Source organism: Rhinopithecus roxellana, chromosome 17 (assembly GCF_007565055.1).
Source record: "Rhinopithecus roxellana isolate Shanxi Qingling chromosome 17, ASM756505v1, whole genome shotgun sequence".
NCBI classification, from domain to species: domain Eukaryota; kingdom Metazoa; phylum Chordata; class Mammalia; order Primates; family Cercopithecidae; genus Rhinopithecus; species Rhinopithecus roxellana.
In genome coordinates, this window is record NC_044565.1 from 53,605,201 (window position 1) to 53,618,107 (window position 12,907).

At 49.0% G+C, this 12,907-nt stretch overlaps 1 protein-coding gene across 5 annotated transcripts in view; it reads left to right on the plus strand.

The window, feature by feature from the left end:
- EIPR1 (EARP complex and GARP complex interacting protein 1) overlaps positions 1-12,907 on the plus strand; it is a 169,813-nt gene that overhangs the window by 136,069 nt on the left and 20,837 nt on the right. For all 5 annotated transcript variants that reach the window (XM_030921127.1, XM_010357903.1, XM_030921129.1 and 2 more), the window contains one exon: positions 6,592-6,691. In XM_030921127.1, coding sequence (XP_030776987.1) covers positions 6,592-6,691 — 100 coding nt within the window. The remainder of the gene's footprint in view (positions 1-6,591; positions 6,692-12,907) is intronic.

The following is a 12,907-nucleotide window of genomic DNA, read 5'->3' on the forward strand; positions in this document are numbered from 1 at the left end:
GTAGCATGCAGAGAAAATGAGTGGAGTAGCACACCATGATTTCCTGCAGGAGATACCCTCCTCTCCCCCACTTCTTTTATTCCACGCCTGGAGCAAAACTAGACTAAGGTGACCCATTTTCTTCTAGCTAGGGGAAGAAGGCGTTGCGGTGATATGTCTGCAGGGAGAGCGTCTTTTAGAGCACATGCTCCTCTTAAGTGCAGGATGCTGTGCTGCTGGATGTGCATGTAGAGGCCAATGTTTGCTTCGGCTTTGAATCTCTACCACTTTGGAATTGGTATCCATTCAAATGCGCGTGTCTTGCTAAGCAAAACAAACAAACAAACAAACAAAAAAAACCGCGAGGGGATTTGGGAAACAAGTTTTCAGGAGCACTGATTATGACCATCAGCTCCCTAGGACATGAAATGGATGCTTCAGAATGTCCCAGAGCTGTCCGTGGCCATTGTGTGCATGTGCATCTGACTCTGTAAATGCTCTAGAGTGTATCATGGCCATTGTGTGCATATGTCCTCAACTGATTGAATGCTCTAGAGTGTACCTCAGCCATTGTGTGCGTGTGTTCTTGACTGACTCTGAATGTTCTAGAGTGTGCCTCGGCCATTGTGTGCATGTGTTCCATACTTACTGTGAATGTTCTAGAGTGTACCTTAGCCATTGTGTGCGTGTGTTCTTGACTCACTGTGAATGTTCTAGAGTGTACCTCAGCCATTGTGTGTGTTCTTGACTCACTGTGAATATTCTAGAATGTACCTCGGCCATTGCGTGCATGTGTTCCGGACTCACTCTGAATGTTCTAGAGTGTACCTCAGCCATTGCGTGCTTGTGTTCCTGACTCACTGTGAATGTTCTAGAGTGTACCTCGGTCATTGTGTGCTTGTGTCCTCAACTGACTGTGAATGCCCTAGAGCATACCTTGGCCATTGTATACGTGTGTTCCAGACTCATTGTGAATGTTCTAGAGTGTACCACGGTCATCGTGTGCATGTGCACCTGACAATAAATGCTCTAAAATGTACCACGGCCATTGTGTTCATGTGTCCTCAACTCACTGTGAATGCTCTAGAGTGTACCATGGTCATGGTGCGTGTGTGCACCTGACTCTGTAAATGCTCTAGAATGTACCACGGCCATCATATACATGTGCACCTGACTCACTGTGAATGCTCTAGAGTGTACTTCGGCCACTGCCACTGTAGGTACCTGACTCTATAAATGCTCTAGAATGTACTACAGCCATTGTGTGCGTGTACCTGACTCTCAATGCTCTAAAATGTACCATGGCCATTGTGTGCGTGTGTCCCCACTCACTGTGCATACTCTAGCGTGTACCTCAGCCATTGTGTGCGTGTGTTCCTGACTCTATAAATGCTGTAGAATGTCCTATGGCCATTGTGTGTGTGCACACCTGACTCATTTTAAATGCTTTATGGCAGTAGTCCCCAACATTTTCAGCACCAGGGACCAGTTTCGTGGAAGACAATTTTTCCATGGACCAGGGTGGATGGTTTCGGGATGAAACTTCCACCTCAAATATCAGGCATTAGATTCTCATAAGGAGTGCACAGCCTAGATCCCTCACGTGCACAGTTCACAACAGGGTTCCTGCTCCTGTGAGAATCTAATGCCTCCTGATTTGACAGGAGACAGAACTCCTGATTTGACAGGAGACAGAACTGTAATGTCACTTGCCCACTCCTCACCTCCTGCTGTGTGGCCACTTCCTTACAGGACATGGATTGATGCCAGTCCATAATCCTAGGGTTGGGGACTCTTGCCCTGAGAATGTACTTGGGCCATCATGTGCCCGAGTGAATGCTGTGAATGCTGCATTGAATGCTCTAGAGTGTACCAGAGCCATGCAGGTTGTGCACCTGACTCACTGTGAACGCTCTAGAGTGTACCAGAGCCATGCAGGGTGTGCACCTGACTCACTCTGAAGTGCTCTGGAGTGTACCAGGATCGTGTTGGGTGTGCACCTGACTCCCTGTGAATGCTCTAGAGTGTACCAGAGCCATGCAGGTTGTGCACCTGACTCACTGTGAACGCTCTAGAGTGTTCCAGGGTCATGTTGGGTGTGCACCTGACTCACTGTGAATGTTTAGAGTGTACCAGAGCCATGCTGGTTGTGCACCTGACTCACTGTGAGTGCTCTAGAGTGTACCAGGATTGTGTTGGGTGTGCATCTGACTCACTGAATGCTCTAGAGTATACCAGGATCGTGTTGGGTGTGCACCTGACTCACTGTGAGTGCTCTAGAGTGTACCAGGGCCGTGTTGGGTGTGCCCCTGACTCATGTGTATTTAGCATTGCTTTTGAGGGGTTGGGGAATGAAACCTCCCTTACTGCCTGGGAGTGGCCATGGGGGTTTCTCAGCTAAGGTGACAGTCACACTCTGTGGGGTGTATCAGGGTAGCCAGTGGGGCCTCTGAAGATTCTCATGTGGGGCCTGGAAGTGGTATCTCAGACTGGTACCATGCAGGGTCTTGCTGGTTGTAGCCTTTTTGTGACACGTGGTTTCTGAATATCTGCCATCAGATTTGACCCGTGATGCTGGTGTCTGCCTTCCTCTATGGAGCATGTTGCTTCACAGAGGGCGGCTTCAGATTCTCCACTAATCTCCAGTGGTATATAACATACACCTCTTTGTACAGTGCTTTTACATGAGTTTAACTCAATTTTTTAAAAAATTTGGATTAAAATCTTAGCTATCTGAAATATTTAGGGTTATTCTTTTTAATTTTTTTATTTGTTAATTGACAAATTGCAATTGTATGAGGTTACTTTTCTTGAGTTTTATTAAGCACCTATGTTTAACCTTAATAACATTAAAACATTTAGATGAAAACTTTTAAAAACATATTTTGATGTTTACTACTTTTTAGCTAGAACTTCCTGCAGGTAAACCCCAGTGATTCTTGGCCATGACTAAGAACAGTTCCTTCCACAAACTAAGACAGTGCTGCTCTTACTGCTTTGTGAGTACACGCTAGTGTTTCAAATTCCATCTGAAACCAACTGCCCTGGGTTATGGAGTCTTATCAATTCCTGTATTTTGGTTCCTTTCCCCCAATCTATTTTGCTCTGAATTAATCATCTTTTATAGCTTGCTGAATCACCTACATTTCTGTTTAGAGCCACCCCTTTTCCCTCCTCGTCCACAATTTTGTTCTCTTGTGGATTTAGAAACCAGATGATGACACAGGTTGGGACTGTGGGCAGTTGGAAGGGGCACCCTTATCTTCTGAGGAAGGGCTTGAGGATGCTGCTCTTTAAAACACAGTGTTCGAAGCTTCAGAGTTGTCCAGAGGCCTTTAAAACATTGCCTCATTCTAGAGTTGTTGGCTCTTTTCCAAATCCAAATGTACTAACAGTTATAACTAAATTTATTTTAAAATAGTCTCATTTGTTAATATGACATCTTCACTCTTACCTGGAATTCTTCACTCTTACTTAGAATTCATCAACAGGCATTAAGTGTTGTGTGCCCCAGAGGTCATTGTGGGGAACACAGAAGAGTTTTAATACGTGGGTTGTATGATTCAGAAACCTTTGCTCTATTTAGAGACACTGTTGTCAAATATTCATGGCACTGAAGGAGGGAGCCAAGATTGGTGTTTGTGCATTATTAAAATTGGTCTATGGGAACCATGTGGATAACTTATGAGCTCTTAACTTTGATTCATAATTAGGTAGTCTTTGACATCAGACTGGCTAGTTCTCATCCTGCGATGTGTGAGTTAGTTGGGAAGGGAATCTCTGCCTTTCTGGAGCTTCTACTAAAGACCCCAACTGTCTGATGCTGACGTAGACTGCATCTTGCTGGTCCCACTCTGAGAAGTCACTGTCACTGCACTCTCTGGCATAGCCCACACAGGTACTCCTTGCTCCAGCCTTTTGCTTGCTTGTGTTTGGTGGGAAGCCCATGTGAGTTCTAAGTGAGATCTGCTGGGAAGCTTATGAATCCATCTAAATTTACTGCACGTCATATAGAAAATGTTCCACACGGGGTCAGTGTATTACCCCACCAGCAGGAGATCTGTGGGCTGCCCGTGACATCCTTCTCTCCCTGCATTCCTTTTGTTCCTTGGAATTCATTGTCAAGCTGTTCGAACTCTACCTGTGTTTACCTGCAATAACTGGGCTATGGAGAGAAGTGTCATCATTTTGCTCCAAACAAGTATCTTCACCATTAGGATCAGCCATTGTCTTAACTGGATGTGAGCAGTGGGTTTTGGAGCAGGTTTTCCAGCATCCTAGCGATAGAGTTTTGGTCTTATTTACTACATATTATGTGTTTATTATGATTCTGATTAGATAAGAGACAATAAACTCTTGGTCTAATGTAGGCGTGATGTGCCTTTGATCACAATACTGTGAGCTTTCTGTGTGTTCCTTAAGCTACAAATGAGAAAGAGATTGTGGTTTTGAATGATGTTAATGTGATTACAAGTAATAATAGCTCCATGGACAGTCTCGAGATGATGGTGTAAGGGAGGTATGCTTGAGGGTGCCCCCAATCAATCCGTATTGTGTTCTGTTTAAAAAGAAATAGTGTGGCCGGGTGCGGTGGCTCACGCCTGTAATCCCAGCACTTTGGGAGGCCGAGGCGGGCGGATCACGAGGTCAGGAGATTGAGACCATCCTGGCTAACACGGTGAAACCCCGTCTCTACTAAAAATACAAAAAACTAGCCGGGCGAGGTGGCGGGCGCCTGTAGTCCCAGCTACTCGGAGGCTGAGGCAGGAGAATGGCGTAAACCCAGGAGGCGGGGCTTGCAGTGAGCTGAGATCCAGCCACTGCACTCCAGCCTGGGCGGCAGAGCGAGACTCCGTCTCAAAAAAAAAAAAAAGAAATAGTGTAGTACCTTAATGATGTCTTTAATTACTCACACGTTAAAGCACATGGAATGAAATTCCCTTCTTTGTAAATAAGCGTTTAAGAATTTCACCAGAGAAAACAGAGATCCATATTTGCGACCACACTGAAAAATTCTTGGTCTCTTTATGACTTTATTGCAGAGGTGAGAGGATTTTGGTCTTTGTCCAGTAACTGAATACACATTGTATCATTTAGGATGGCTTTGGCTGCAGATGATGGGAAACTGTGGCTCCAACTGGCTCGAACATTAGGAAATGGCCTCACATCACAGGCAGGGCAGACCCTGAGCCTGGTGTGGCCGGTGGCAGCTTCTCTGCCCTGCTCTAAACTCTGTCCTCCTGTCTCCTCCAGTATTTTGTCATTATCCTTGCATGCCTAAGGAGATCGCTGCAAAGGATGTGGGCATCCTGTGCAGATCACCTTCTCCCCTCTGCCTCCCTAAGACTCTCCACCCTCCAGCCCCCACAGGCCTCCCTCATGTCTCGTTGGCCACTGCTGGTCACTGTCCATTCCTTAGTTCCTGATGAAGCCCACGTTGGTGAGTGTCTTAGCTTGGGCTGCCAGAAAAAGTGCCACATACTGGGTGGCGTCAACATGAAAATGTATTCCTGGGACGGGAAGTCCAGGATCAAAGTGCTGGCTGATTCATTTCCTGGTGAGGACTCCCTTCCTGATGTGCAGACAGCTGCCTTCTCGCTGTGTCCTCACGTGATGGAGAGAGACAGAGGAAGCCTGCCCTCCAGGCCTCTTCATCTCTTCTTATGAGGGCATGAGTCCCATTGCGAGGGCCCCACCCTCATGACCTCCTCTAACCCTAATCACCTCCCAAAGGTTCCATTTCAAGTACAGGCAGTCCCTGACTTATGGCTTCTTGACTTTACAATGGCATGGAAGCACTATGCATTTGTAGAAATTGCATTTCGGGTCCCATACAACCATTCTACCTTTCACTTTCAGTGTGATATCCAATCCATTACATGAGATATTCAGGACTTTCTTATAAAGGAGGTCTTGTGTTAGATGATTTTCCCAGCTGTAGGCTGATGTGAGTGTTGTGAGCGTGTTTAAGGTAGGCTAGGCTGGTTCTGACGATGAGTGGGCTCTGACATTCACTGCATTTTCAGCTCATGGGGTTTTATTCTTTTTATTTTTTATTTTTATTTTTTTGAGACGGAGTCTTGCTCTGTCGCCCAGGCTGGAGTGCAGTGGCCAGATCTCAGCTCACTGCAAGCTCCGCCTCACGGGTTCACGCCATTCTCCTGCCTCAGCCTCCCGAGCAGCTGGGACTACAGGCGCCCGCCACCTCGCCCGGCTAGTTTTTTGTATTTTTTTTTTTAGTAGAGACAGGGTTTCACCATGTTAGCCAGGATGGTCTCGATCTCCTGACCTCCAGCTCACGGGGTTTTAAACTTACGATGGATGTGGGGACATAGCCCCTGTGTACATCGAGGATCATCTGCAGCGTCACACCGGGTGGGGGGCTAGGACTTCCACACATGAATCTGGGGAGGGGGGCACAATTCAGTCCATAACAGTGAGACAATAAAAGTGTTGTCAGGCATTGCCAGATGACAATGTAATAAATACTCTAGCGACTACAGGCCAGGAACAGAGTCCCTGCATCACGAAGAATGCGTATCACAGCTCTTAGCTACCAGCCTGGGTATCTCAAATGTTTATGTTAACATTGGGTACTTCTCTTTCTCTTAGTGTCGTGTGGGAGCCAATGGGAGATGGGAAGAAAATCATTTCATTGGCCGATAACCATATCCTGCTGTGGGATTTACAGGAAAGCTCAAGCCAGGCTGTGGTAAGTAAAAGGAAAACACAGCGTTTGTTTTTGTATTTTTAAACGAAAACGCACGTTCTCACTCATAGGTGGGAACTGAACAATGAGAACACTTGACACAGGGTGGGGAATACCACACACCAGGGCCTGGGGTGGCGGGAGCAGGGAGGGATAACATTAGGAGATACACCTAATGTAAATGATGAGTTAATGGGTGCAGCACACCAACATGGCACATGTATACATATGTAACAAACCTGCACGTTGTGCACAGGTACCCTAGAACTTAAAGTATAATAAAAAATAATAAATAAATAAATAGGGCCTTTGGGCTAAATTCAGAATATAATTCTTGATTCACAACAGTTTAGAATTTTGAGCTTAGTTAATGAACAGACTGAATCATCAATCAAAGAACTGAGTGATGGGGTCTTTCAGGTGAAAGCCATTTAGGTGTCACTCAGGGCTTGTGAGATATGACCCACACAACCCGGTTGTTTGCAAAACATCTGCCTTTTGCTGCACCTTGAGCACAGGAGGGAGTGGGATGCCCAGGAGTATTTTCTACTGTTTCAAGCGTGCTGTCCTTTTGATGAATGGATTCTTAAAGTATATTTGGGTAAAATCATACTTTAAGTAGGAGCAATTATAACATTTTAATTTCATAGTGGTGCCTCGCTCTTTTCATGTATTTGCATGAGTTATGAAAATAACATTTAGCACTTTCTTTGGGTTGAGTTTTGCTTTTAAATATGCATCGTTTGAATACTTTGTCTCTCACAGAGTAAATATTAATATATATTTTTCATATTTGATTTCTTAAAATTTTCTGCTTTAAAATGTGGTTTTTACATGCATTCATAATTTCATTGCATTTGTTTATGTCAAAGTAACCACTTTAGAAAAGAGAAAAGGGAAGAACTTTGAACTGACAGCGCTCACCATGTCATTTATGCCTCAGGGGCCGCGTTGCCTACACACAGTCAAAGGGATCGCACAAGCATCCATTGGATAGATTTCTCCAGTGATGGCCTCATCTTATATTTATTTGTTCCTAACATGTTTTTTTAGCTTTCTCCCTCATAGTGCCTTAGAATATTAATAAGTCCTTTCCTCACCCCTCTAGGCTGATGAGGTGGCATGAATAATGATCCATCATTATTAATAAGTGACACGGAAGTAAGACTTAAAAATATTAAACGTCCTGTTAAAGCTTTAAACCTCTGAATGGACAAAAGGAAGTCTCACAGCCTTCACTGTGGGGTTAAGTGGCGGGCGCTCACCCGGAGCCTCGATGGCCTTCACTGTGGGGTTCAGTGGCGGGCGCTCACCCGGAGCCTCGATGGCCTTCACTGTGGGGTTCAGTGGCGGGCGCTCACCCGGAGCCTCGATGGCCTTCACTGTGGGGTTAAGTGGCGGGCGCTCACCCGGAGCCTCGATGGCCTTCACTGTGGGGTTAAGTGGCGGGCGCTCACCCGGAGCCTCGATGGCCTTCACTGTGGGGTTAAGTGGCGGGCGCTCACCCGGAGCCTCGATGGCCTTCACTGTGGGGTTAAGTGGCGGGCGCTCACCCGGAGCCTCGATGGCCTTCACTGTGGGGTTAAGTGGCGGGCGCTCACCCGGAGCCTCGATGGCCTTCACTGTGGGGTTAAGTGGCGGGCGCTCACCCGGAGCCTCGATGGCCTTCACTGTGGGGTTAAGTGGCGGGCGCTCACCCGGAGCCTCGATGGCCTTCACTGTGGGGTTAAGTGGCGGGCGCTCACCTGGAGCCTCGATGGTATTTAAGGAAGAGATTTATTATTATTATTATTTTTTTTTTTTTTTTTTTTTTTTTTTTTTTGAGACGGAGTCTCACTCTGTCCCCGGGACTGGAGTGCAGTGGCCGGATCTCAGCTCACTGCAAGCTCCGCCTCCCGGGTTCCCGCCATTCTCCTGTCTCAGCCTCCCGAGTAGCTGGGACTACAGGCGCCCGCCACCTCGCCCGGCTAGTTTTTTGTATTTTTTAGTAGAGACGGGGTTTCACCGTGTTAGCCAGGATGGTCTCGATCTCCTGACCTCGTGATCCGCCCGTCTCGGCCTCCCAAAGTGCTGGGATTATAGGCTTGAGCCACGACGCCCGGCCTGATTTTTGTATTTTTAGTAGAGACGGGGTTTCACCGTGTTAGCCAGCATGGTCTCGATCTCCTGACCTCGTGATCCGCCCGTCTCGGCCTCCCAAAGTGCTGGGATTACAGGCGTGAGCCACCGCGCCCGGCCGAGATTTATTATTTTTATGAGAAACTTTAAATATAAGGCATAGCTTCATATCTTGGAGTAGAATGCAAATTTCACACAAACTTTTAAGATAAAACAGGAAACTTGAATCGTATTTCATGCCTGAGATGGACCCCTGTGGACCACACCTGCAGGCCGGGGAGATGTGTCCACAGTCTCCCACCTTCCGGGAGATGTGGCCGAGTCCTGGTCATGGTCGAAGGCGATGCCTTTCTTGTCCCTTCCCTCTCTGCGTTTTCGCAGGGCATTCCTACTTAACTGTCAACTGCCAGGAAGAAGGGGGAAGATACTTTCCTATTAAAACGCCAGCCTCATGGTAGGCTTTAGGCAAGACACTTGGGCAGAGGGCCCAGCTCCTTGTGTAGACACCTGGGGAGAGGGCTCTGCTCCTGGTGCAGACACTTAGGCAGAGGGCTCCACTCCTGGTGTAGACACTTGGGGAGAGGGCTCAGCTCCTGGTGCAGACACTTGGGGAGACGGCTCTGCTCCTGGTGCAGACACTTGGGCAGAGGACTCAGCTCCTGGTGCAGACACTTGGGGAGAGGGCTCAGCTCCTGGTGCAGACACTTGGGGAGAGGGCTCAGCTCCTGGTGCAGAAACTTGGGGAGAGGGCTCACTCCTGGTGCAGACACTTGGGGAGATGGCTCTGCTCCTGGTGCAGACACTTGGGCAGAGGGCTCAGCTCCTGGTGCAGACACTTGGGCAGAGGGCTCAGCTCCTGGTGCAGAAACTTGGGGAGAGGTCTCTGCTCCTGGTGTAGAAACTTAGGGAGATGACTCTGCTCCTGATGTAGACACTTGGGGAGAGGGCTCACTCCTGGTGCAGACACTTGGGCAGAGGGCTCAGCTCCTGGTGTAGACACTTGGGGAGAGGGCTCAGCTCCTGGTGCAGACACTTGGGGAGACGGCTCTGCTCCTGGTGCAGACACTTGGGGAGACGGCTCTGCTCCTGGTGCAGACACTTGGGCAGAGGACTCAGCTCCTGGTGCAGACACTTGGGCAGAGGGCTCAGCTCCTGGTGCAGACACTTGGGGAGAGGGCTCAGCTCCTGGTGCAGAAACTTGGGGAGAGGGCTCACTCCTGGTGCAGACACTTGGGGAGATGGCTCTGCTCCTGGTGCAGACACTTGGGCAGAGGGCTCAGCTCCTGGTGCAGACACTTGGGCAGAGGGCTCAGCTCCTGGTGCAGAAACTTGGGGAGAGGTCTCTGCTCCTGGTGCAGAAACTTAGGGAGATGACTCTGCTCCTGGTGTAGACACTTGGGGAGAGGGCTCACTCCTGGTGCAGACACTTGGGCAGAGGGCTCAGCTCCTGGTGCAGAAACTTGGGGAGAGGTCTCTGCTCCTGGTGCAGAAACTTAGGGAGATGACTCTGCTCCTGGTGTAGACACTTGGGGAGAGGGCTCACTCCTGGTGCAGACACTTGGGCAGAGGGCTCAGCTCCTGGTGTAGACACTTGGGGAGAGGGCTCAGCTCCTGGTGCAGACACTTGGGGAGACGGCTCTGCTCCTGGTGCAGACACTTGGGGAGACGGCTCTGCTCCTGGTGCAGACACTTGGGCAGAGGACTCAGCTCCTGGTGCAGACACTTGGGGAGAGGGCTCAGCTCCTGGTGCAGACACTTGGGGAGAGGTCTCTGCTCCTGGTGCAGACACTTAGGCAGAGGGCTCCACTCCTGGTGTAGACACTTGGGGAGAGGGCTCAGCTCCTGGTGCAGACACTTGGGGAGACGGCTCTGCTCCTGGTGTAGACACTTGGGCAGAGGACTCAGCTCCTGGTGCAGACACTTGGGGAGAGGGCTCAGCTCCTGGTGCAGACACTTGGGGAGAGGGCTCAGCTCCTGGTGCAGACACTTGGGGAGAGGGCTCACTCCTGGTGCAGACACTTGGGGAGATGGCTCTGCTCCTGGTGCAGACACTTGGGCAGAGGGCTCAGCTCCTGGTGCAGACACTTGGGCAGAGGGCTCAGCTCCTGGTGCAGAAACTTGGGGAGAGGTCTCTGCTCCTGGTGCAGAAACTTAGGGAGATGACTCTGCTCCTGGTGTAGACACTTGGGGAGAGGGCTCACTCCTGGTGCAGACACTTGGGCAGAGGGCTCAGCTCCTGGTGCAGAAACTTGGGGAGAGGTCTCTGCTCCTGGTGCAGACACTTAGGGAGATGACTCTGCTCCTGGTGTAGACACTTGGGCAGAGGGCTCAGCTCCTGGTGCAGACACTTGGGAAGAGGGCTCCGCTCCTGGTGTAGACACTTGGGCAGAGGGTCCCGCTCCTGGTGTAGACATTTGGGGAGAGGGCTCAGCTTCTGGTGTGGGAAGAGCTGGCTGGAGCCTTCTGCACACCTACTGTGCTCGCCATCTCAGGGAGGTTGCCAGGGAGAAAGGAAACCCCAAGTCCCACACGTTAGGATGCGGCAGGTTCTCATCCGCCCCAACTTTGGAGACCTATTCTGTAATCAAACTGTGAACACATCTTCAGAGCCTCGGTCATCTCAAATGGATTTCATGGTAGGGTGATTAATCTGTAACTTATTTTCTGCAGAGATCAATTTAGTTTTCTCTCCCCCTTTTTTATCCACTGTCAGCAGTTCTGTCAATATCACTTTGTGACCCTCCACTACAGTATTTAATACAGAAACCTTCCTATCGATTTCAGCCATCTTCACACCCAGCTTCTCAATGTTTTTTTATTGTTTGAGGATATTGCCTTCTGTGGTGAATCTAATCTCATGCTCACTGCATCATTACCTTTTGCAATTAAATCAGAGATTCCTTGCCATTTATAATCATTAGCAGAACTCAGGGGAGGCCTGGAGTGGAAGGTTCCGTGGGGGCCACAGACCCCAGTGAGGGCAGAGGGATGGCCGCCCTGTGTCTGTGCTTGCTCATTCATCTTCGCCTCTCCCAGCTTTCACTCGCCATGAAATAAATAGCTTCTGTCAAGGAGCCGACAGTAAGCCAGAAGAAGAAGCTTGCGTGAGGATTCGCTGCCACCTCTGCCTTCTGTTCACGCAGGAGAGCAGGAGCTCCTTGAAGGTGGCCATCTAGAGAGTGCCATCTGCTTGGCATGACACACAGCACCTCTTTGAAGGAAGGGAGTGTGCTTCAGGAACAGTGTTTCTGTTGGAAAGTTTCTAATCAGAGGTTTAAAATGTACCGCAGGAGGATCAGATAAACCAACATAAGCTGGGGGGTGCTCCTAGCGACAGCAGCAACGCCACGTTCAGGGTGTCTGTAAATGCAAACAGCGTTTGTGTTTTGGGGACCAAGAGAGCAGTGGGCAGAAGCCGAGTTTAATGTCAGGGCTCGTGGGGAGGGGCTCAGAACTTGGTGGGCGGTTGGTGGGTTCTGTGGCCCCTTGCCAGTGCACCTTGGAAAGCCTGTTCTGTTTTCCTCTTTCTTGTTCTCCAAACTGGAAGAGACGCGGTGCAGAGGAAAGAAAGAAGCTTGTTTTGTTAAAGTGGAGAACTTTGTGTGTAGAACCTGACCACTGGTTCCAGTGGCCACCCTCCTGTTCACAGCAACGTGCCCATAGGTGGATTCAATTGTCTTTTTATTTCTGATATTTTATTAAAATTTTATTTATTTATCTTTAAACTTTCGTTTTAGGTTTAGGGGTACATGTGCAGGTTGTGACGTAGGTAAATTGCATGTCACAGGGGTGTGGTGTACAGATGACTTCATGACCCAGGTAATAAGCACAGCACCGATGGGGAGTTTACAGTCCTCGCTCCTCCCATCCTCCACCCAAACTATGCTCTCACTTAGAAGTGGGAGCTAGGCCAGGCGTGGTGGCTCACGCCTGTAATCCCAGCACTTTGGGAGGCTGAGGCAGGTGGATTACCTTACATCAGGAGTTCAAGGCCAGCCTGGCCAATGTCGTGAAACCCCGTCTCTACTAAAAATAAAAATAAAAATAAAAATAAATGAGCCAGGCATGACACGCGCCTGCAGTCTCAGCTAGTCAGGAGTC